The sequence below is a fragment of the Paroedura picta genome, chromosome 16 (genome assembly GCF_049243985.1).
Source record: "Paroedura picta isolate Pp20150507F chromosome 16, Ppicta_v3.0, whole genome shotgun sequence".
Taxonomy (NCBI): Eukaryota; Metazoa; Chordata; class Lepidosauria; order Squamata; family Gekkonidae; genus Paroedura; species Paroedura picta.
Genome location: NC_135384.1, coordinates 19,166,042 through 19,191,104, shown reverse-complemented (window position 1 = coordinate 19,191,104; position 25,063 = coordinate 19,166,042). Strand labels below are relative to the sequence as shown.

The window sequence follows — 25,063 nt, the reverse complement described above, 5'->3', positions numbered from 1 at the left end:
ACAAATGCAAAAACAAACACTGGGTAACAACCAAGAACAGTCCTCCTCCTCCTGAGTAAGGAGGACATTCAAATGTGTTTTCTCATCCACTTCTCAGGGAAGCAGGTGTAGAAAAAATGTCCTCCTTCTTCCTGTCATGCTCAGAACACCTCTCTCTCCAATCTGGATACTGCAGGGGTAATCAAACTGGGGCCCTCCAGATGTCCATGGACTACAATTCCCAGGAGCCCCTGCCAGCATTCGCTGGCAGGGGCTCCTGGGAATTGTAGTCCATGGACATCTGGAGGGCCGCAGTTTGACTACCCCTGCTCTAAAGCCTAAATTTTTGGAAGCAAATACAACTACACAATTTTAATCCAACAGCAACTTAATTAACAAACTATCAAATGGCCCATTAAGCACAGCGGCAGCTACTTCGTGCTGCCGCCATGCCATTGTGGCGGGGCAGGATTCCCCGCCGTTCCTTGTGTGTATGCATGGGGGCAGAGGGTGGAGGGCTGCCCCGGCGTAGTGCATGCACACGCGTATTGGGCCGGAGCCAGGAGGCTACTGGCCATGGTAAGCAGTGGCGGCCGGGGGGGGAGGTGGGGAGGGACTGGGGGGAGTGGCGGGGCAGGGACCCCTCCATACTCTATGGGGGGAGCAGGGGGTTACCCCTGCCGGCTCTGCGGAGCCTGCAGGGGCCTGTGGAGTCCCTGTAGGGACAGCGTACTGTCCATTATGCACAGTGCCAGCCCGCCTCAGACCTTGCTGCTACTTGACGTATCCAGGAAGCTGCCAAAATTCCCATGTTTGCATAACACGGCCCTCCCGTCGCCCTGGGCCGGGACACGCTCGTGCTGGTGACAGTGGCTAGCATTATTGGGGATTTTCCCCAAAGCACTGCCACCGCCAGCACAGGCATTCTGCTCAGTGCATAATGGGCCAATGAGAGGAAGGAAGGCAAAGACTTTGAGCTATACCCTGACAGAGAAAAAATCATCTATCACCTCTCTTACTTGATTTTCCCTCTAACCTATATATGTATTTTGTAATTTGACTATTGGTCTAGTAACATAATAATAAAGACTTGACTTGATATACATCTTATGTAAATGTACCTGTGTCAAGTGGCTTGTTACAATGATATGTTGCAGATTGTTCTAGACCTGGATACGTCTGAAGGACAGGATCAGACGCCCTCTATATTCCAGATGAGAAGGACCCTTTTCAGTAAGTAACCAGTGATCATTCTTTCTCTCTGTAGCAGGTGGGATGTTGTCTCCTCTGTCCACCACATGCTGCAACATGCATATGCCTAAGGCTGCATCAGCAAAGCTATATGCATCAATCTTGTAATCTCTGGTAAGAGTAGCAAGGGAAGACTAGGTACACCTTCAGTACTTATCTTGATGGCTAAGGTAACAATGGTCGCTGTGCTCCTAATGGAAGAAGCTGTGATACCCCGAGGAGGAACCCGATTCTGAGATTTATAGGCCTTAATCATGCCTATAATGTCACTTGAAAATTCGGCCACCCAAGTTAGGAGGGGAAACAGCTATGAAGAATCTGTCCCCCTTAATAAAACAGTAAGGATTGGCCCCTTGGCCCCAGACTGACAAACACAGGGGCCAATCGGAAGGCGCGAAGCACCTTCCGACTGGGCCCTCACCAGGACAGACCAGAGTTCTATCCAATCAGCCCAGCCAGGGGCAATCTGGAGACATTGCTGCCAGGCTACTCCTGACCACCGCAGGGAGAGAAGGTCAGTAGGGCTGCCAAGGGGGATGAGACCGGAGGCTTGGACAGGCTGCGTCAGCCCTTTTTGCCCCAAGGCTGTACTAACTGTCATGTCCAACTGTAAATTGCCTCAGAGCCCTGACAGAGCTGGCAGGAGGCTGATGAGTGCGCTCCCTCCCCCTCCCTCCCTTCAAGCCTGCTGCAAAGGAGCCTCTGACAAGCCCTGACTGAGGGGAGGGAGGCGTTTCCGAGAGCAACTCAGGGGAGCCTGAGGGCATTCCTTTTGAGGGTAGGAAACTTTTCCCTTCTGCCAAACAACTGGCTGACAGGGAGGCCACAGAAAAGCCCCTTCTCACTTAAAATACTGCTCTGTCTGGGGGTTACACAGCCAAGCCATATGCCTTTCTTCTTTGCAACTCTCTGCAGATTTGAGGCCACTGCACAGTGTTATTCTGCAGACGAAACTGGTTCTTTTGTCTCCTGTTTCATCTGCACAACAACTCTGTGCAGTAGGCCTCAAGACTTTCAATTCAACAACAACCTGTATAGTAGGCCTTAAATGTTTCTTCTCTACCACAACCCTGTCCAAAGTAGCCCTTTCTGCCTGGGGAGCTGAACTTTATACTCTGCAGGTGAGCTGTAATTCCAGGAGCTCTCCAGGCCCCACCTGGAGAGTGGCTACCCCTGGGTTGGAAATATTCCTGGAGGTTTGGAGGTCTTTGGACACAAGAAGGGAAATGACACAGAACTGGGAGGAACTAGTTGCCATGTAATCTTCCCCTAAGAAGAGTCTCCAGTCTGATTTTCCCTTCACATATCTGAAGACATGGCTCTGGAAAGCTCATCTGTAACCACTATGCCACAATTCCCAAAGGTCAGTCCTCTCCCACACTCAACGAACATTCCAAACCACAGGTTCTTGACAGCCATATCTCCACACCCATGCCCTCATTTGCCACTACGCCACCACAACCTCCCACACAACAAACACATTCAACCCCATGCCCTTACAGACTGGACAACTCCTCCCCTTCCTCTTCCCACTGCCGACCTCTAGCGCCCGTTGTATTCTTGGATACAACGGGCTTTGCCCCTAGTCATAGAATAATAGAGTTGGAATGGACCTCCTGGGTCATCGAGTCCAATCCCCTGCACTATGCAGGATACTCACAACATCGCTCATCCACTGCAACCTGCCACTCCTTTGAATCTTCTCAGAATCAGCCCCTCTTTCAGAGGGCAAATTAATCTTGAGACCTGATTTTATGAATTTAGACAGATTGTGAGTATATGGGCATGAAGGAATGTGCCAGAGTTTGTCTCTTGTGGCCCTTCCTTGCTTACCCAGGGAATTGCAAAATAGGTTCAAATGGTACAACCATAACCCCATTAGTACCAGATTCATTCTCCATGTAGGAAATCTATGTAATTGGGGTGGAGCCCTAGCCATGGCACCTTTGAAAAACCAAATTACATGAAGATGACTGGAAAGCTTGAACACTTCTTTCTGGGAAATCAAGGTGGTGATAACTGCGACCTTCCTGGGTTTCACAAAGGCCTTCCATGTAACGTTGTAAAGACATTGTCTGCCTTTGAGAAGCTAGAATAGTAGATGTTACCTGTTCAGTATATTCCACCTTCAAAAGAGCCGTCCTTTCAATTTCCAGGTGGTTAGCTTCAGCCAACGTGTGTCTGGATGCCAAATCAGCCCCTGAGTTAGAAGATCCAGGATCTGGGGTAATGGTCAAGTGTAGCCCCACTACAAGTTGTAGTAGTAGATATTTATTGTGTATGGGCAAAGGCCTTTTCAAAACAATAAAATACAAAAACAGAACCATACTTCCCCAATCTTTAATCCATTCCTGCGGAGCTGATTAAATAAAGGAGTAAGGGCTGTTGGGGAGGATTTAGGGCGGGCCCTGTCCGAGATAAAAACTTGGAGGGCCCAATCAGGAGGCACGAAGCGCCTCCTGATTGGGCCGTCCGAGTGTCCATCCAGGGCCAAGCCTCGCCCGGCCTCACCTTGCAGATCACCCAGACAGCCTGCAGAAACAGTCCTCTTTGATGAACTCCATTCCCAAAAGTCTGTATCGCTACATCCATGCTTGGAGTTCACCTCTAGAATTGACTGTTGGATATGCTCCTCCTGCTATGTGCGTTGCAAAGCCTCAAAAAGTAGGTTGCAGGCTAGCACTTTCTTTACATTACTCTCTTTTGTATTTTGGAAATCAAGACCCTAAAAACACTATCTTCCATGGCATGTATTTTTTCTTCACTACACGTAAACGTTGATCAAGTTTTTAAAAGGTACTAGAGTGAATTTCTTAGCATCTCAGGAGGAAGGAGAGGGTGGACGAAAGCTAAAATGTAACTTCCATATGCAAAGACTATATATGTTGGAATGCTGTTTGCTTGGGGTTTATAGAGTACCTATTTTTGTGGTGTTTGTTGGTTTCCCCAAAATACAATGGCTAGCCACTGTAGAAACTAGAATGCTGAACCTGATGAGCGCCCGGGTCATAATTTGCAAAGAGTTTGCTGAGTTAGCCTGCATGAGGTCCAGCTTCCTGGCACACAGAGAACAGGGAACACTTTTCCCACATATTCTCTGGCCCGGGAAGTGATTGGCTGGCTCAGGTTGCTCAGCTGGGCTGGCATCTGCAAGTGTTGGTAGCAGTGGGAAGGCTGCACTGAACGGAGCCTGGGGAGAGCAGAGCCAAGCCAGATCCCAATCCCACGGGAAACACCACAACATACCACTGTCTGCATGCACACCCGGCCTCGCTGTCTCCCCTCAACACAGCAAAGGCGAAGAAGGAAGGGAGGGAAGGGAAAGGTGCAGAAAAAAGGAGGGGACTAAAATCTCAGTATTCAGGTTAAATTGACGTGTTGGCACTTTGTGATAAATAAGTGGGTTTTATGTTGTAGTTTGAGCACGGTCTCTAAAAGATTCACCATCACAATCCTAGGGTACAAAATAAACCTTGAGCCAGTCTTGAATGGGTTACCATACCAAAAAGGTTGGGAACTGCTGGGGTATAGCATCCTTCCAAAAGACAGAATCTGACTCCGCTTATCACACGGGGATTAATGCATGGACAAATACCATGGACAGCCGACCTGCATATAAACTGAGGCACCTAATTTTACCACAAAATTTGGGCAAATTTATTGACTCGTATATATAATTATAATAAGATTCTGCTGCATCCTATGCATTTTATTTTTGACTGTAACTTCTGGTTGTGGTTTAAGGGGAATTTTTATCTGGGGTTTTATGCACATTTTGTAACCCACTATGAGCCTTACTGGGAGTGGCGAGTAAGAAATTAAATAACAACAACAACAACAAGCCAAGAGTGGGAAATGCAGCAGCTACTGGTAAATTAAAATTAATTGAGGCATCAGTAGGTTAAAAGTTTTTGAATATTTACTTCAAAGAAAAACAGTAAACTAGCTCTGTAAGTGCAAAAGAGGGTCAACAAGAACAATATGGTATCAACAATCATCTGAGCAGAATTAAGGAAGAGGGTGAATTCAGTGCCAACTTTAGGATTATCATGTGAACCTACCCTACTGACCTGCAGTGGAGGAGCCCAGGGTGCCTAAGCACTTAATCCATGCTCCATCATCACAGGCTCTCCCATCCAGCCTTCCCCTCCCACCCCCAACACAGAAAAGTTGAAGAGGATGAATAGTTCCTAGTTTTTGTGCCCTGCTTTTCACTAACTGAAGGATCACTAGGAAGGCTTAGCAGAAGTCATAGGATTCAAAGGCCTATCAATGGAGTGAAGCCAGCAGAGCAGGACTTCCACACCTTTCCACTCCATGTTGCAGCTCACTGATTCTCCCAAAAGCTTTGTTCCCATGGGGGCAGTATTTTTTCCAACAGTCTCTCCTCCAACTATATATGGAAAAAAGGAAGAGCGGGCATCAATATATTTTTCCTCCTTTCTCAGAGCCAAGGAAGCTATATTAATTTCTGTAAAGAAGTAGGACTAAAACTATTCTTCTGCCCATAGCAATAGTTTCAATGAAACCATCAGAAAAGTTGCTGCCATGGTAGCAGATGGACAAATCAGAGGGGCCAGGCCTGCATTCCCATGTGAGCAGTAAGAATGGTTAGCAGAGGGAAAAGCTGGGAACAACAGGTGGTGATTAGGGTTGGGAAAACTAGTGAAGGATGCCCTCTTCAAACTGCCCACCAGATTTCAGTGGCCTTGAGCTAGTGAACAGACAAAACATATCATGGATCCCCAACATTTAACTGAGTTAAAAAGATGGGGCACCATGTGGAAGTTGGCATTCTTGCAACTTAATCAGCTCCTTTTCCATGCATACATACAAGGTACAATTACAGAACACACAGCAGGCAAACACCATCCACTTTTGTTGTCCAAACTGGCTGAAGCCAATGAAAAAGCATCACTGCCAAGTCACTCTTCCCAACATCACCTTACCTACCCTCACCTACCTGATTCATTCTTGGAGTTCATGTTGTCTTTGTTGATAGAGTGGCTGCTCGCCGAAAGATCAGGAAGAAGCTGTGAAGAGCTAGGCCTCCAATGGTGTTCACATGGGGGGTTGGGAACTGACGGCAAAGATGGTCAGATGCCGTTCAGCCAAAACACCTGGGACATCCCTTGTAGCAAGAGATGAAATCCTTCTAAGCAACCCTATGATTAAAACAAAAACAAAAAATAGAAAAGTCAGCATCTGTCATTGCAAAAGAGCAGTTAAAGAACATTACAAATGAGCAGTTAAAATATGCAAAAGCGGTCTTATATCCTGTTAGTATCTTCTCTGGTAGTTAGCAACTCTCCAATGCCCTTTCCCCAACAACCTGGGAGCTATTCATTACAGATGACAGGGATTGGATTGGAGACTTTCTGAATACACATCTCTATGGTATACATTCAAATAACTTCTACTATGCACACAAGCATTCCAGTGCTTAAATAAAAAAGATATATAACTATAACTATAATCCCTGGCTTGAACATTACAGTATCAAAACAGAAGATAGTGTTTATGCCCAGTACCCACTTCCAGTTCCAAAGGAGGTAGGGCACAGTGCAAAAAGTTATAATCACATCTATTATGCATCATCATGAAAGCACACGCTAGAATTTTGGAGATAGGGTGATTGATCTTGTGTAGATGTGGACAAAACATATGCAGTTTCTTACATGGTTTCAAATGGAGGGATCAGGGAAAAAAACCCAAAGTAGCCCATGTGATGATGCTTATGCCTTTCTTTGATAGGAAAGAAATGTATTCAACTATTACAAAGGCAGAGAATACTGAGAATGAATCTGAAGGATGTCTGTGTCAGAATCCTAGGTATTCTGCCATGAGTTTAAATGGTTTCAGTAATTGATGTATGAAGCTGACCATTTTGTCTGGTCTATGCTATGCTGGTTTCTCTCACTCCTCAAGGCCATGCGCCTCATTATTGCCTCTGCTTCCCACAACATGCAGGCTGGACTCCCTTTGCCTTAGTTTGCTTGTCCTGTGCCTGGTACCCTGATCAGCAGAATGTTTTGTCTCATCCTAAAACCCAAGTCGTCACCTTACCATGGGAAGGGGATGTTCTTATGTATTATCTGTACACCGCCCGTGGCGCCACGGGCGCCACGGAATAAATAAAAGAGTAAGGCGTTCTGGGGCGGGATGTGTCCGGGATGAGGAAGGGTCCAGACTGGACCCTTCCTCATGACAATCGGAGGGACCAATCGGCAGGCCGATTGGTCACTCTGATTCCCAGCCCCAGCAACTGCGAGCCACGCGCAGCGCGGCTCGCAGTTGCTCCCGGCCTGATGCGGTGAGAGGCGCAAAGCGCCTCTCACCGCGTCAGGCCGGCGCCCGAGGGAGCCCCCGGCAGTCGCGCGGAGTGCGGCTGCCGGGGGCTCCCTGCCCGGCGGCCTGATGCGGCGAGAGGCGCAAAGCGCCTTTCTCTGCATCAGGCCGGCGCCTGAGGGACCCCCGGCAGTTGCGCGGAGCGCGGCTGCCGGGGGTTCCCTGCCCGGTGGTCTGATGCGGCGAGAGGTGCGAAGCGCCTCTCGCCGCGTCAGACCGTCACCTCTGACAGCCGCCGCAAGCCTCACCGAAGACTACAGAAAGCAGGAAGACTCCAGCAGGAAGTCTGGACTCCAACTCCCACAATGCCTTGCTGCCCGTGCTGCTCGCAGTTGTTCCCAGCCGGAAGAGGTGAGAGGCGCTTCGCGCCTCTCTCCGTGTCAGGCTGGCGCCCGAGGGAACCCCCGGCAGTCGCGCGGAGCGCGGCTGCCGGGGTTTCCTGCCCGGCGGGCTGATGCGGCGAGAGGCGCGAAGTGCCTCTCGCCGCATCAGCCCGTCACCTCTGACAGCTGCCGCAAGCCTCGCCGAAAGCAGGAAGACTCCAGCAGGAAGACTCCTGGACTCCAACTCCCACAATGCCTTGCTGCCCGTGCTGCTCAAAGGTGACGGGCTGATGCGGCGAGAGGCGCTTCGTGCCCCCCCCAAGCCACCCACAAGCCGACAACACTTGAAGCTTCGAGACCGCCACCCCGACGCTGCCAGCCAGAAGCCGCCGCCAATTAAAGAATCGGGACCGCCGCCGCCAGCTGTGCCCTGCCCCACGGATCCAGAGACACCCAGCTGACAAGGTAGCCACCAGTCCCACAGGACACCCCCGCCCTTGCTGAACAGGGCGGACAGCCCCGTCGCCCTCATGGCCTGCCCTCCTAGCGCCCACTGCATTTTGACTGCAGTGGGCTTTTTTTACTAGTATATGTGATATTCTGCTTGTAACCCCAGTTCTGCGTATTTCCCGACGTTGGATGCTTTTGCTTGAGAATAAAGAAACTTTCCAAAATAGAAGTTTTTGTTCTACAAGTCTAGAATTCTGACAGTTAGGCAGAACTCATGTTTCCTGTGGATTGCACTAATGGACTCATCATGATGCTGGACGCGTCCACAGCAACTGCTGAACCTACAGCTTTGACCTCAAGACACTCAAGACGGAAACCTTGATGGAGGATGCAGCAACTGAGGGTGCCAATGAACACTGCAGCCAATCGACTGGCAGTCTTCAAACAAAGGTTGGATGCACACTTTTCTTGGATGTTTTAGAATGCTTTGGGCTGATCCTGCGCTGAGCAGGGGGTTGGACTAGATGGCCTGTATGGCCCCTTCCAACTCTAGAATTCTGTGATTCTGTGACTGCAGTGACAGCCCGAAGGTCAGGGGTAGAATCATAGAATCATAGAGTTGGAAAGGGCCATACAGGCCATCTAGTCCAACCCCCTGCTCAATGCAGGATTAGCCCTAAGCATCCTAAAGCATCCAAGAAAAGTGTGTATCCAACCTCTTCTTGAAGACTGCCAGTGAGGGGGAGCTCACCATCTCCTTAGGCAGCCTATTCCACTGCTGAACTACTCTGACTGTGAAAATTTTTTTCCTGATATCTAGCCTATATCGTTGTACTTGAAGTTTAAACCCATTACTGCGTGTCCTCTCCTCTGCAGCCAACAGAAACAGCATCCTGCCCTCCTCCAAGTGACAACCTTTCAAATACTTAAAGAGGGTCCCCTCTCAACCTCCCTTTCTCCAGGCTGAATATTCCCAAGTCCCTCAACCTATCTTCATAGGGCTTGGTGCCTTGGCCCCAGATCATCCTCGTCGCTCTCCTCTGTACCCTTTCAATTTTATCTACGTCCTTCTTGAAGTGAGGCCTCCAGAACTGCACACAGTACTCCAAGTGTGGTTTGACCAGTGCCGTATACAATGGGACTATGACATCTTGTGATTTTTATGTGATGCCTCCGTTAATACAGCCCAAAATGGCATTTGCCTTTTTTACCGGTGCATCACACTGCCTGCTCATGTTTAGTTTACAATCCACAAGTACCCCAAGGTCTCGTTCACACACAGTGTTACCTAGAAGCGTATCCCCCATCCAGTAGGCATGCTTTTCATTTTTCTGACCCAGATGCAGAACTTTACACTTATCTTTATTAAATTGCATCTTGTTCTCATTTGCCCATTTTTCCATTGTGTTCAGATCTTGTTGAACTCTGTCTCTATCTTCCGGAGTATTTGCCAGTCCTCCCTATTGTGTCATCTGCAAACTTGATGAGTAGTCCCTCCACCCCCTCATCTAGATCATTAATAAATATGTTAAAAAGTACCGGGCCAAGCCCCGAGCCCTGAGGTACCCCGCTACTCACCTCTCTCCAGTCTGATGAAACACCATTGACAACAACTCTTTGAGTGCGGTTCTCTAACCAATTCCCTATCCACCTGACTATCTGAAAATCCAGATTGCAGTCCTTCAATTTATCCATCAGAACATCATGGGGAACCTTGTCAAAAGCTTTACTAAAATCCAAGCAAATGACATCAACCGAATTTCCCCGATCCAGCAAACTTCTTACTTGGTCAAAAAAGGGAACCAGGTTGGTCTGGCAGGACCTGTTGGAGACAAATCCATGCTGACTTCCTTGGATCACCAAATTGTCCTCCAGATGTTAGCAGATCGCTCCCTTTAATATCTGCTCCATTATCTTCCCCACAACAGAGGTCAGACTCACTGGTCTGTAGTTTCCCGGGTCATCTTTCCTCCCTTTTTTGAAGATCGGAATAACGTTTGCTCTCTTCCAGTCCTCCGGGACATCTCCAGTCCTTAAAGTGGTCTGCAAACATCTGCAAACATCTGGAGGACAATTTGGTGATCCAAGGAAGTCAGCATGGATTTGTCTCCAACAGGTCCTGCCAGACCAACCTGGTTTCCTTTTTTGACCAAGTAACAGGTTTGCTGGATCATGGAAATTCGGTTGATGTCATTTACTTGGATTTTAGTAAAGCTTTTGACAAGGTTCCCCATGATGTTCTGATGGATAAGTTGAAGGACTGAAATCTGGATTTTCAGATAGTCAGATGGATAGGGAATTGGTTAGAGAACCGCACTCAAAGAGTTGTTGTCAATGGTGTTTCATCAGACTGGAGAGAGGTGAGTAGCGAGGTACCTCAGGGCATGGTGCTCAGCCAGGTACTTTTTAACATTTATTAATGATCTAGATGAAAGGGTGGAGGGACTACTCATCAAGTCTGCAGATGACACCAAATTGGGAGGACTGGCAAATACTCCGGAAGATAGAGACAAAGTTCAACAAGATCTGAACGCAATGGAAAAATGGGCAAATGAGAACAAGATGCAATTTAATAAAGGTAAGTGTAAAGTTCTGCATCTGAGTCAGAAAAATGAAAAACATGCCTACTGGGATGGGGGATACGCTTCTAGGTAACACTGTGTGTGAACGAGACCTTGGGGTACTTGTGGATTGTAAACTAAACATGAGCAGGCAGTGTGATGCAGCGGTAAAAAAGGCAAATGCCATTTTAGGCTGTATCAACAGGGGCATTACATCAAAATCACAAGATGTCAGAGTCCCATTGTATACGGCAGTGGTCCCCAACCTGCGGCGCCGGGCCGCGGCTCCCTCTCCCCACAGTAAAAAACTTCCCAGCCCGCAAGCTTGCAGCCCGGGAAGCTTCTTACTGCGGGAGGGCGGGGAGAGGGAATCAGGGCCGGGCCGCGCATCCCCATCCAGTCCCCTTCCAAACTCAGGACAGAGTCTCCAGGCCAGCTATGTCCTGGGTCAATTTCTAACTTTGCAGGCTGGAGATTTCCCATGATCATTATCTTAAAAGTTCTTCCACATACCAACAAAATTGGGAGGAAAAGCCACAATTTGCAAGTCTGAGATGGAGGAGTCAAAATGCTACCTCCGTCCACTCCACCATCTTTGCACCATATTCATATGTTGTCAAATGCTTGGCGACTCTCAATGATGCCAGGCTTCGGGCTCAAGTAATTGTTGAGCTTTGCAATGAGCTCAATGAACGTGATGGTCTCAAGGCTTGGCAAACTCCGTGAGAACGTGGGGAATCTTGAAGAAGAAAGGTTGGTTCTTATATGCTGCTTTTCTCTACCCGAAGGAGTCTCAAAGAGGCTTCCATTTGCCACCCCTTTCCTCTCCCCACAACATACACCCTGTGAGGTAGGTGAGGCTGAGAGAGCCCTGATATTACTACTCGGTCAGAACCATTTTATCAGTGCTGTGGCGAACCCAGGGTCACCCAGCTGATTGCATGTGAGGGAGCGCGGAATCAAACACAGTTCACCAGATTAGAAGTCCGCACTCCTAACCACTACACCAAGCTGACTACACACACTCAGGAAAGTGTTGTGCTAAGTGGCCTGCTCCATGATGTTGTTGGATAAGAAATGGAACTGCAGCATTTTGGTGTAAACCTTCCATCTGCCTGGTTTTCTGAGGTTGAATGGCTCAAGACGGGGCTCAAGACGGTTCTTGGTGACAATGTCAATTTCTTCAAGACTGAGTCTGCTCTCTGGGCAGTGCATTCAATTGATCAGATAGTCCCTTCCTTGGAGGTCCGGCATCAAACAGAAAGTGATTTCAACTGGTGGATGGTCCTTCCTTGCCAGCAGGGCTCTGCACCAGTGAATTCAATGGCTTGTCTCTCCTAGGATGGCAGTGCTCCGTGGTGGCAGCTTGTCCCTCCTCAGACGGCAGGGCTCTGTATCTCCAGGGATTCCAGTAGATGATCACTTACTAACACAGTGTCACGATCCCAACCTCATCACCAGTGTTAGATCTGTGGGTTCAGGCAGCATACAGACACTGGAATGGTTGCAGCTCTTTATTAGTGCCAGAACATGATACAAGCTACACCAAGACTGCACTGGAAACCCACTCCAAAACCCCCACAATTTATCAACAAAGACAATGGAATGCCATGCAGTCGTGCACAATTAGTTAGATCCTGACTGATTAGCTTAAAATTATTGCATCCCGCAGTGGGGATCCCTCAGCCAGTGGTCTGACGTTATGCTAGCTTTGATCCTGCCTCCTTTCTCCTTCAGCCCCAAGTGGTAGTCAACACAGATGCCAGCTAGAGGGGCTGGGGGGCCAGTGCATACAGGGACTGCAGGGACCAGTGCATGCAGGGACGCTGGACCCAGACAGAGGCAAGTCAGAGCATCAACTGGCTGGAGGGACAGGTAGTCCAGAGATCTCTACAACCATTTCATCAACAGTTCCAGGATCGCCAATATGTCCATGAAGGAGCACATCAACCACCAGGGTGGAATGAGGTCAAGGACGTCGTTAGATGAGGCAATACAGTTACTTCAATGGGCAGAAGCACATCTTGCCGGTCTCAGCACAGCGTATCTCAGAGGAGTTGCCAATGTTCAGGTGGACTGGCTAAGCAGGTTAAGTCCTCAATCCAGGTGAGTGGAGTCTAAATCAAGAGGCGTTTCTGCTCCTAGGAAATGGATCTAGGATGGACCGTTTCAGTCTTCCACAGATCGACCTAATGGCAAGAAATCAAAAGGTACCCCGCTTCCTCTCCAGGTTTCCCAAATGTCTGGCATTGGGCATGGACACCATGACTCATAACTGGCCGCCGGGACTACTGTACGTCTTTCCTTCTATCCTGTTGGTCAGCCGATTAGGCTAGAGCATGCAGGATTAGGGTAGAGCGTGTAGATGTGATCTTGGTGGCTCCCTTCTGGCCTCACTGCCACTGGTTTTTGGACCTCATGTCCCTGACATTTGAGAAACCATGGCAGCTGCCCATCAGACCTGACATGCTTCTTCAGGATCCAATGGCTCATCAAAACCCAGCCTGGTTCCTCCTGTTGCCTTGGAGTTTGAAAAGCAGTATTTAGAGAGATGGGATTTTTCTAAAGAAATCATAGGTGTCATGCTGCAATCTTGATGGCCAGCCATGACACACATCTACAACCACACCTAGCAGATCTTCCAAAGATGGGCAGCCTCGTTCACAGTGGACCCTTTGGAGCTGGCTGACTTGGACATCTTGCAATTCCTGTTTCAAGCCTGGAAGAAGGAACTGCAACCCAACACCTTGAAGAGACAGGACACTGCCCTCAACGCAATACTGTGGCACAGACAATAATGGAGCTTGACTTCAAGCAAGCATGTCAAACAATTTACCAAAGGACTGATGCAGATCGCGCCTCCAGTACTGCACAATTTTCCCTCCTGGAAGCTGTCTACGGTCCTGAAGGCATTAATGCAGGCGCCATTTGAGCCTCTTAAGACAGCGGAACTCAGATTCCTGAACTGGAAGGTTTCCTTCCTAGTAGCTATAACATCAACACACCAGGTATTGGAAATAAGCTCCAGGAAGGAGTTCTGTTCCTTTCATAAGAATTATGTGACTCTTTTCATGGATCCTTCCTTTGTTCCCAAGGTCCGCAAAACCCAAGGTCTCTTCCTGCCCTCCTTTTACCCTAAGCCAGAAAAACAGGAGAAGGAGTAGCACACCTTGGATGTCCGCAGAGCCCTGAGGATTTACTTGAGATGGCCAACAGCCACAAGGCTGGTGAATTCATGGTGCAAGTGAAATCTGACAGGAGGATTTCCTCAGTGATACAACCCCACATATCAGTCCCCAAACAGATCCACTCACTGAATCCAGACCATCACAATGTGCCTCAGAGAGAGAGAAGGGACAATACAGTCATGTCACTTGATCACCTGAGAGCTCCAAATAGCTTAAGGAAGACAAGCTATATGCTACAGAGTAAATGCCCAAAAGATTACAGCAGCGCTCCACAACCCCCGGTCCGGGGACCAGGACCAGTCTGTGGATCAGTCGGTACCAGGCTGCGGCTCCTCCTCCCTGGCTGCTGCCCTGCCACCAGCTCACCTTTGGTGCTCTCCAGCGGCCACCATGGCTGGGGCTCCCCCTTAGTGTGGCACTGCACAGCTGCTGCTGGCAGCACCCCCTAGCGGGCAGTGGGAAGTCAGGGGCGCCCGTGGGAAAGCAAGTGGAGCAGGGGCTCAGGCGGCGGCGGCGACCCTCAGCAAAAGACTACCCCCCCACCCCGAGCCTCAGTAAAATTGTCAAGCATTGACTGGTCCCCGGTGATAAAAAAGTTGCGGACCACTGGATTACAGGGTTCTCATCAATTTGACCTGGGTGGTTTAAAAAAATAAGTAACTCCAAAGGCATTTTGTCATTCAGGCAATTCCCCATCAAACTGCTTACAAGCAAAAGTTGCATATTCACTCCCCAAGCTACTTACACTATCCTCAAAGCCTTGCAAGGTAGGTTAAGGAGAGATGAAATGACTGACAAGGTCACCGAGTGATCTTCTACAGCAGAACAGGGATTCAAACATCGGTCAAGCACTACGCCACATCACCTTCTTGTGTTGCTTTCTGAAGGTAACTAGTCAGCCAGTTGAGGCCCAAACAATACAGTTCATATGCTGAAGAAGAATACAGGATAAGCAGAACAGGAAGGGAGAGCAAATGGGGATTTGTCCTTAATGACCAAGTCTACTCTCTAACAGACAGTATAGTGTAGTAGTTAAAAGTGTGAGACTAGGATCTGGGAAACCTGGTGTGTTATTCTCAATCTGCCATGGAAATTTGTTTTGGTGCTAGTGACACACTCTTTTGTCTCGCACATGGTTTCATGGACTACAGCCCACTTCTTCAGACACAAATGATTCTACCATATGTTCAGGAAAACAGGGCACTTTAGACTGAAAAAGTTTTATTAGTTTTTTTTAAGTGCCTCTTGTTTATTTCTGCTGCAACAGACTAAAACAACTGCTGGGATTCTTGGGGGCAGATCAGTGTACTGAAGACTACATCAAGAAAGGTAAAATCTGTGCAAGTGATTATTAGGAAAGGTACTGAAAAACAAGACAGCCAAGTCGGCAGTCATGGCTTTGTATACAGCTACACGGCTGTGATACAGCAACATCTGAAATACTACACTGGCAATACAGATCAAGTTTTCACCTCAAATAATTATATACTGTTGGAAGGGACAGAAAAAGCAACCAAAATAATCTATAGTGGTCCGCAACCTTATAGTTGTCCGCTGCGGACCAGTGGGAGGGAGGGCGATCCGGTGGCCGCACATGCGCGGCAGGTCCGCGCATGTGCGTTTGCACCATGTGCGGCCGCACATGCACAGACCTGCCGAACGTGCGCGTTTGCACCAGCAGCCGTGCTTCCCCCCCCCCCCCCCGCAAAAAGAAGCTTGCCGGGCCACAAGCTAATCAGCCTCTTTGGCGGGGGATTTGCTTGCGGCCTGGGAAGTTTCTCACTGCGGGGGGGAGCGGGGAGAGGGAGCCGCGGCCCGGTGGTTGGGGACCACTGATCTAGAGCATTCAAGCAACTAAACCATCTGAGGCTTTATGTTTTAGAAGATGAAAGGGGGGAAGCAATGACAGAAGACACAACTAAGTATCTCATACACTCCCCCCTTCCAATAAGAAGAGAACTCTAAATCACTCAATAAAACAGGTTCAGACAGATAGAAAAAATATGTCTTCACGCAAGATGTAATTTAAACACCTGTAATTCTCTCCCACAAGATGGCCAGAATCAAAGGGTCAGCCAGAAAGGTATCAAGAGAAATTCAGTGGGCTGAAACTTGTAATTATCACTGTTCAAATGTTAGGAAAATGCCACACATCCCACAATATCATACTTGTTTTCACCACCATAATATCACAACATCCAGTCCACGTGTACTAAGGGAAAGGAATATGGCTTCCTTCACAAGTGCTTTAGGTATGCAAAAAGCAGTCTAGCACTCCTTTAGCATCCCTGGACTAAGTAATGCAAGTGTGGAAATGTTATTTTAAACATGCATAATTCCCAACAAACCACGTGACAACTTGCTTATCATGAAAGTACGAGGGACTAGATCTTTTCACAATCCTGCTCCTGCCCTAAATTATCATACAGAATTGCTGCCCACCCATGCTTTTAGATGCACATCTCTGTGACCCCCTCAAGCAGGCACACTTTTCAGAAAGGTATGGTTCTCTTTCCACCAAATCTCTCAGGAATAAAACTGACATGAAAATATCATTTACTTTAATATTCAAAAATTGTCCTATTTGGTTCATACACTGAAACAAAGGCTCCCTTTCCCAAACAAAGAATCACTCCAAACTAAATTGAGAAATGTCAGAGTCACTATATTGCACCCCATTCATCAGGCATTACTGACTGAAATGATAACAAGCTGGGACCTATGGTTCAATAGAACAGCACCTACTAAGTATGCAGATCTAAGGTTTGATCCACAGCAATTCCAGTTTAAAAGATTGGGCAGGAGATGATGTGAAAGACTTCCTACAGTGACCCTAGAGAGCCACCACCAGAGTAGGCAATACTGACCTTGATAGACCAAGGGTGGCTTAAGGTGGCTTCGTGAGTGCGTTCATGCTGTAGGAAACCAGAGCTCAGATTCTATATTCTACAGAAGCTTTGACAAAATGATGGCAAGTAAGAAACAGCTCAATCATTAGCGGCATATGCCATTATAGACAGGAGGTTTTGGTTTTGTTCTTTGTTTTTGTTCTTCACCCAAACCCCATCATTCAACACATAAGCAATGTCCTGTTTAATATTTCTGGCCAGCACTAAAAAGTCTTGCCTAGGTCTCCATCAATAAGCACATTTTCTACACACTTTGTGCCCTTCATTTTCCACCACAACCCCACCAAATCTGTGGTGCTTTCTGCTACTACCAAAGAGAGGCATCAAGAAAAGCCAACCCAACGGGTTGCAAGAGAAAAATTTGTACGCTGAGCCATGAGATTGAGGGAGAGGGGCTTGGTATCCTCCCATTCTCATGCCCACAGTTGCTCTGGCAACCAAACACCAGCCTTCCAAGACAGCTTTGGGGGATAGAATTACAAAAAGTGCAACATGAAGACATAGGAGAAGAAACCCACCAAGACAGTTCTAAGAATGTAGAATTCCGAAATCAGATCAAACTCTTCCCTTATGAAAGGAGGATATCGCTCCTTCTTTTTTCCTTCACATACACAAGAGTTCATACTCCAAAAAAGCCTCCTCATTCTCCTTCACTGCTTCGTCTAAAAATACCGCAAAATGTCGCCTTCTCTGAGTTTGGGGGAAGGGGGTGGGGGTTGTTTGTTTTGGCAAGGCTGTGGGAGAAACTTGCCATCGTGCCGCGCTCACGAAGCTGATGGGGCTGTCTGGCTCTCACGCCGGTTCCCGCTTTAATGACCCCGGGCAGAGAAGGTGGACGTTTTTTGAGAGGGAAGGTGCGCAACCTCCACCTTGCGCGGCACAACTGGCGTGGATGTTCCGAATCCTCTCTCCACGCGCGCCCTTGGCTGTTTTGTCCCCTTCTCGGCGAAAGAACGGCGGCGTTCTTTCCCTTGCGCCCCCCCAGCCAGCCAGCCAGCCAGCCAGCCAGGCTTTGGGGAAAGATTTACAAGGCTTCCCGCTGCCGCTGCCCCCTGCGCTGCCGTCTCCCCCCTCGCTTTTACCTGCAAGAGGCTGCGGGGCGAACGGCGTACTCCTGCTGCTTCACTTGCAGATCTTCGTGCAGAGGACGGGAAGGCTGCAATCCCTAGGCCCCGGTCCGGCCCAGACTGAGTGCCCACCCACCCCCGTCTGCGCTAGAGGCGGCCGTCCCCGCCGTCGCAGCCCTTCATAGCCACAACCACCTCCTCCTTTTCCTCTTCTCCTCCATCTTTACACGCTGAGCTTCGCTCGCTCTCCGTTCTTCCACCGCCAAACACTAACAACAACATTCAGTGACGTCATTCGCCGTCACGTGACAGTCCCAGTCTATAAATAGCCTCACTCCCTCCCTCGTCCCGTCGGTTGGGGGTGGGGAAAGAAGGAGGAGGAAGGAGGAGGAGCTTGGGGGAATTTGTCCGCTAACAGAGGACTTGTTTAAACTTTTAAAGGAACGAGGAATACGCGAGTTTCTTCTTGTTTAGGATCACCATATTCCCAAAAGCGAAGACGAGGACATGTCTTCCGAATGACTATTCCAAATGAGTGAGCACTGTGACAAATCTCCTGTTAACGCCCCCGACTATTTCAGCTGCGATAATTGCTACTAAACAGGAACATTCCTACCCTTCAGCCCAGGGGGAGGCAAACTGCGGCCCTCCAGATGTCCACGGACTACAATTCCCATGAGCCTGCCAGCAAATATCCGTGGAATCTGGAGGGCCGCAGCTTGACTACCCCTGCTCCAGCCCCTCAAAAGAGGACGGAGACGGGAAGGAGGCCATGTCCAGGAGACCCTGTTCTTGCTGCCTTCGGGGTTCTTGTTTCTCGGACCTGGGCATTAATTGTGGTCTGAGTGCAACACTTCGTGATTGGCACACTTAAAACACCTAGCATTAAATGTCTGAATACAACGTTCAGGGTCTGGGAGACTGAGAACATTTCTGTACATTGGAAAAAAAATAGTGTTACATCAGCAAAATGGCGTAGTGCTAAAAATTATCGAGCCTCCAGCCATTCCTCACTTTATGGCTGTTTCCCTTTCATCTGCCGCCTTCTCATTCTTCTTACACTCCACATACCTGCTTGAAATGGTGGAAGAGAGCAACGCACTTTGCACATGACTCTCTTCCACTTGTCATTCAAACCAGGCAGCCAATCCCCTTTTTGCAATATCTTAAAGTAGTGATCCCCAACTTGTGGGCCGCGCACCACATGTGGTCCTTCGACTAATTGGAGAAGGACCCCTTCTCCCCCCCCCCCCCCTGGCCCTTTACTTCATCCCCCCGGCCCTTTACAACACACTTCGGGTGTCATCCCCGGTGTCGGGTGTCTCCCATCACTCCCAGATGGGACTATCTCGTTGCAGAGAAACAAGATCAGGGTTTCCATTGATTTGTCATTGTCATGAGTTAAAATTTCCATGAAAATAAAATGTTCCTTATGTTCATTGTTGTGGCGTGTCTGTATCTAATTTTGAAGGGATGTTTAAACATTACCATAGCGATCAGAGAGCGTTAGGGCAGTGGTTGAGAGTAGAGGAGTAAACTACCCCCCCCCAGTAAAATTGTCAAGCGTTGAGTGGTCCCCGGTGATAAAAAGGTTGGGGACCACTGTTTTAAAGGGTCCGCAATGCCTGCTATTTTTTTAAGTAAAACTTCTCCATTCAAAAGAATGCCTATGCATTTAATCATAGATGTGTAGTGCTTTAATGCCACCCCTTATGGAATTACGCGTCTGGAATCTTAAAAAAATTAATCTCGTACCTGATTTTTTTGGGGGGGGGGATTACAGAGGCATGCTTTGTGTGACAACTTTGGGAAAAATTCTTTTTGGCTTTGCCTGCATGATTGAACAACTATTTGTTGATCCTGGAAGTTTGCTCTAAATAAAAAAGTCCCCAAGAGAAGAGAGAGGGAGCTGGGTTCGAGGACGGGACCTTGGAGGTGGAGATAGCGCTTCTATGCCTCCACACATCTCTTTAGTGTGTGGCCTACTGGTTTGCTGTACTATAGCTTGCACTTTTTAGGTTGGGGAATGCACTTTATGCAATTCCCCAACTACCGCTGTAAAATGGCAGATGTTGCTTAAAGTTTGCTGGATGGACACAAGCGGTTGGAGACGGCATGCAAAATGGCAAAAATATGGTGTCTTCATAAGGTAAGCTTTTCACTATATTTATCAGGTGCGAAATGGCCCTGAAAACCAGCTAAAGGTCCCTGACCCTAAAGAATCATAGAATCATAGAGCTGGAAGGGACCATACAGGCCATCTAGTCCAACCCCCTGCTCTACACAGGATCAGCCCTAAGCATCCAAGAAAAGTGTGCATCCAACCTTTGCTTGAAGATTGCCAGTGAGGGGGAGCTCACCACCTCCTTAGGGTTAGCCTATTTCAATGCTGAACTACTCTGACTGTGAAATTTTTTTTCCTGATATCTAGCCTATATCGTTGTACTTGAAGTTTAAACCCATTACTGCGTGTCCTCTCCTCTGCAGCCAACAGAAACAGCATCCTGCCCTCCTCCAAGTGACAACCTTTCAAATACTTAAAGAGGGCTATCATGTCCCCTCTCAACCTCCTTTTCTCCAGGCTGAACATTCCCAAGTCCCTCAACCTATCTTCATAGGGCTTGGTCCCTTAGCCCAGATAATCTTCGTTGCTCTCCCCTGTACCCTTTCAATTTTATCTACGTCCTTCTTGAAGTGAAGCCTCCAGAATTAAGCCTCCGGGGAGGGCGGTATATAAGTATGATAAATAAAATAAACTGCACACAGTACTCCAGGTGTGGTCTGACCAGTGCCGTATACAAGGGGACTATGACATCTTGTGATTTTGATGTGATGCCCCTGTTGATACAGCCCAGAATGCCATTTGCCTTTTTTACCGATGCATCACACTGCCTGCTCATGTTTAGTTTACAATCCACAAGTACCCCAAGGTCTCATTCACACACAGTGTTACCTAGAAGCGTATCCCCCATCCCAGTAGGCATGTTTTTCATTTTTCTGACACAGATGCAATTTAATAAAGATAAGTGTAAAGTTCTGCATCTTGTTCTCATTTGCCCATTGTCCCATTGTGTTCAGATCTCGTTGAACTCTGTCTCTATCATCCGGAGTATTTGCCAGTCCTCCCAATTTGGTGTCATCTGCAAACTTGATGAGTAGTCCCTCCAACCCCTCATCTAGATAATTAATAAATATGTTAAAAAATACCGGGCTGAGCACCATGCCCTGAGGTACCCTGCTACTCACCTCTCTCCAGTCTGATGAAACACCATTGACAACAACTCTTTGAGTGCGGTTCTCTAACCAATTCCCTATCCACTTAACTATCTGAAAATCCAGATTGCAGTCCTTCAACTTATCCATCAGAACATCATGGGGAACCTTGTCAAAAGCTTTACTAAAATCAAAATAAATGACATCAAACAAATTTCCACGATCTAGCAAACCTGTTACTTGGTCAAAAAAGGAAACCAGGTTGGTCTGGCAGGACCTGTTGGATTCTGGCATTCAGGGCATTCTCTGTTCTGGCCCCCACCTGGTGGAACGAGCTCCCGGAGAAGATAAGGGCCCTGACGGAGCTTAAACAGTTCCACAGGGCCTGTAAGGAGGAGCTCTTCCGCCAGGCATTCGGTTGAGACCAGATATATATAACCAACAGCGACCAAAGGGCCCCTGCTCCCCACCCCCCCTCAGAACTCCACCTATACACTCTGGACCTGTTTGTATGTTGCAACATTGTATTGTTTATTGGTTATACAATTATAATGTTATATGTTTACAATTATCAGTTATTATTGCACGGTTACTCAAATGTTTTATAAGACTGTTCCATGTATTGTTCTTATGTTATTATGTAAACTGCCCTGGGGAGGGCGGTATATAAATAAATGAATGAATGAATGAATGAATGAATGAATGAATGAATGAATGAATGAATGAATGAATGAATGAATGAATGAATGAATGAATGAATGAATGAATGAATGAATGAATGAATAAAGCCAACACCATGATTGCTGCAAGGAAAAACAAGTCCTTTGAAAGGCAGTGTCATCATGCTCTTGGGTGGCACTCGGAGTAGTTTAATAGAAACTGAAGCTTACACTGACGAGAGACTGCTTTTAATCAGCTGTGTTCTTTCTGCAACAGACTAAACATGGGGGGCACTTAAAGGATGAAGTGTAAGCATTAAATCTTGAGTGAAGGTTGTTGTTTTCTTGATTGTATCTGCAGCTCCCAAAGTGATCTCTAATCCATGAGAAAGTTTGGGGCAAGCAAGAGGCCTGCTAATAGGCAGGCTTTTTAAAAAATGTGCAACTGGGCACAAAATGTAATATAAAGAACATCTGAAATAACATATGTGTTGCTCAAACCTTTGCATGATGGCTGTTGAATACTCTTGATGAGTTTCTCCGCTATGCATATGATATAACAATCCTTGCTAAATCGGAGCATGATCTGAAAACCCTGATAAAGAGACTAAAAGAAGAAAGTGAAAAGATGGGAGTATACCTAAATATCAAAAAGACCAAGATCATGACAACTGCTGGGAGTAGCACCAAAGTCACGATCGACAATGAGAACATTGAATGTATTGATGATTTCATCTTTCTTGGCTCTTTGATCACTGAAAGTGGTAGATGCAGCCGTGAAATCACACAGCGAATAAGACTAGGCTGGAACGCAATGTTAAGCATGAACCGAATATGGAAAGATAAGGATATCAGCCTTAATACAAAGTGACGACTAATCAACATCATTGTCATCCTCATAACAAGCTATAGATGCAAAAGCTGGACCCTGAAGAAAGAAGACAGGAGGAGAATAGATGCTTAAGAATTATGATGTTGGAGATGAATGCTGCGAATACCATGGTCAGCCAAAGTTACCAACAAGATTGTTTTAGAGAGGAGCAAACCAACTATGTCATTAGAAGGGAAAATATTATGGCCAAAGCTCACTTTCTTCGGACACATCATGTGATCAAACTCGTCGGAGAAATCATTAATGCTCAAAATGGTCAGCAGCAAAAGGAAATGAGGTCTCCAAAGGATCCACTGGCTAGACATGATCAAAGCCAATACAGGGATGACCATGGACCAACTGAAAGAGGCGGTCATTTACAGAGATGTGTAGCAAATACTTTTCTATAGAATCTCTGAGGGTCGGACACGACTGAACGGATAACATCATCATTATACTATATTATACTCACAAAAAGCTTATGAATTAATTTACAGGAAAATCTAGTGCTTAGACCCAAATTCACACATTCTTTCAAGGATAGAATGAGATTAATACAGAGTTTTTTCTCTGTTTCAATGACTGTTCCACTTGCTTTTCCAGATACAGTAGTCTTTCAGACATTTCTGCCTCAGTTAAACTAACATTGTAGCTCAGAGGTTCAAATATCCCCTCAGCCTGTAATTAAAAAGGCAGCTTTGAGTATAGAATCATAGAATCATAGAGCTGGAAGGAGCCATACAGGCCATCTAGCCCAACCCCCTGCTCTACGCAGGATCAGCCCAAAGAATCATAAAGCATCCAAGAAAAGTGTGCATCCAACCTTTGCTTGAAGACTGCCAGTGAGGGGAGCTCACCACCTCCTTAGGCAGCCTATTCTACTGCTGAACTACTCTGACTGTGAAAAATATTTTCCTGATATCTAGCCTATATCGTTGTACTTGTAGTTTAAACCCATTACTGTGCGTCCTTTCCTCTGCAGCCAACGGGAACAGCATCCTGCCCTCCTCCAAATGACAACCTTTCAAAAACGTAAAGAAGGCTATCATGTCCCTTCTCAACCTCCTTTTCTCCAGGCTGAACATTCCCAAGTCCCTCAACCTATCTTCATAGGGCTTGGTCCCTTGGCCCCAAATCATCCTTGTCGTTCTCCTCTGTACACTTTCAATTTTATCCACATCCTTCTTGAAGTGAGGCCTCCAGAACTGCACACAGTACTCCAGGTGTGGTCTGAGCAGTGCCATATACAATGGGACTATGAAATCTTGTGATTTTGATGTGATCCCCCTGTTGATACAGCCCAGAATGCCATTTGCCTTTTTTACCACTGCATCACACTGCCTGCTCATGTTTAGTTTACAATCTACAAGTACCCCAAGGTCTCATTCACACAGTGTTACCTAGAAGCGTATCCCCCATCCAGTAGGCATGCTTTTCATTTTTCTGACACAGATGCAGAACTTTACACTTATCTTTATTAAATTGCATCTTGTTCTCATTTGCCCATTTTTCCATTGTCTTCAGATCTTGTTGAACTCTGTCTCTATCTTCCGGAGTATTTGCCAGTCCTCCCAATTTGGTGTCATCTGCAAACCTGATGAGTAGTCCCTCCACCCCCTCATCTAGATCATTAATAAATATGTTAAAATGAACCAGACTGATCACCGAGCCCTGAGGTACCCCACTACTCACCTCCCTCCAGTCTGAGGAAGCACCATTGACAACAACTCTTTGAGTGCGGTTCTCTAACCAATTCCCTATCCAACTATCTGAAAATCCAGATTGCAATCCTTCAATTTATCCATCAGAACATCATGAGGAACCTTATCAAAAGCTTTACTAAAATCCAAGTAAACGACATCAACCCAATTTCCACGATCCAGCAAACCTGTTACTTGGTCAAAAAAGGAAACCAGGTTGTGTCAGGATCAGTCCCTGCTCTCTGCCATGATTACTGTTCAGTGAACCTGTCTGATTCCATCTTGTATGCTGTGTCTTTGCTGAAACATTCCCATGTAACCGAAACCCATGCTTGTAGTTTTCCTTTGATTCCCCCCTTCTTTGATCCTTGCATTTTCACACCGCTGTGAAACAATGTTGCTTAGTTCCAGTAAACATCTTATGTGCTAGCCTGAGGCGCCGGCCTGACCAAGGTCGCGCTAACTTCAACACCTTGGCAGGAAGCCTGGGATGGCACTTGGCTGAGGGACTCCCCCCATGCTTCGGAACCTTCAAGTTTTGGGC

The 25,063-nt window shown here is 47.2% G+C and overlaps 1 protein-coding gene across 4 annotated transcripts in view; it reads right to left on the bottom strand.

The window, feature by feature from the left end:
* Positions 1-18,375, bottom strand: part of HDAC5 (histone deacetylase 5) — a 285,336-nt gene extending 266,961 nt beyond the window's left edge. For 3 of the 4 annotated variants that reach the window (XM_077315952.1, XM_077315958.1, XM_077315956.1), the window contains exons 1-2: positions 18,092-18,374; positions 6,194-6,395 (exon numbers count right to left, since the gene is read on the bottom strand). In XM_077315952.1, the coding sequence (XP_077172067.1) occupies positions 6,194-6,215 (22 nt within the window). In that variant the 5' untranslated portion in view covers positions 6,216-6,395; positions 18,092-18,374. Of the gene's footprint in view, positions 1-6,193; positions 6,396-18,091 lie in introns of all 4 variants that reach the window. The other variant, XM_077315953.1, reaches the window with a different exon arrangement.
* Between the last annotated feature and the right edge of the window lie 6,688 nt (positions 18,376-25,063).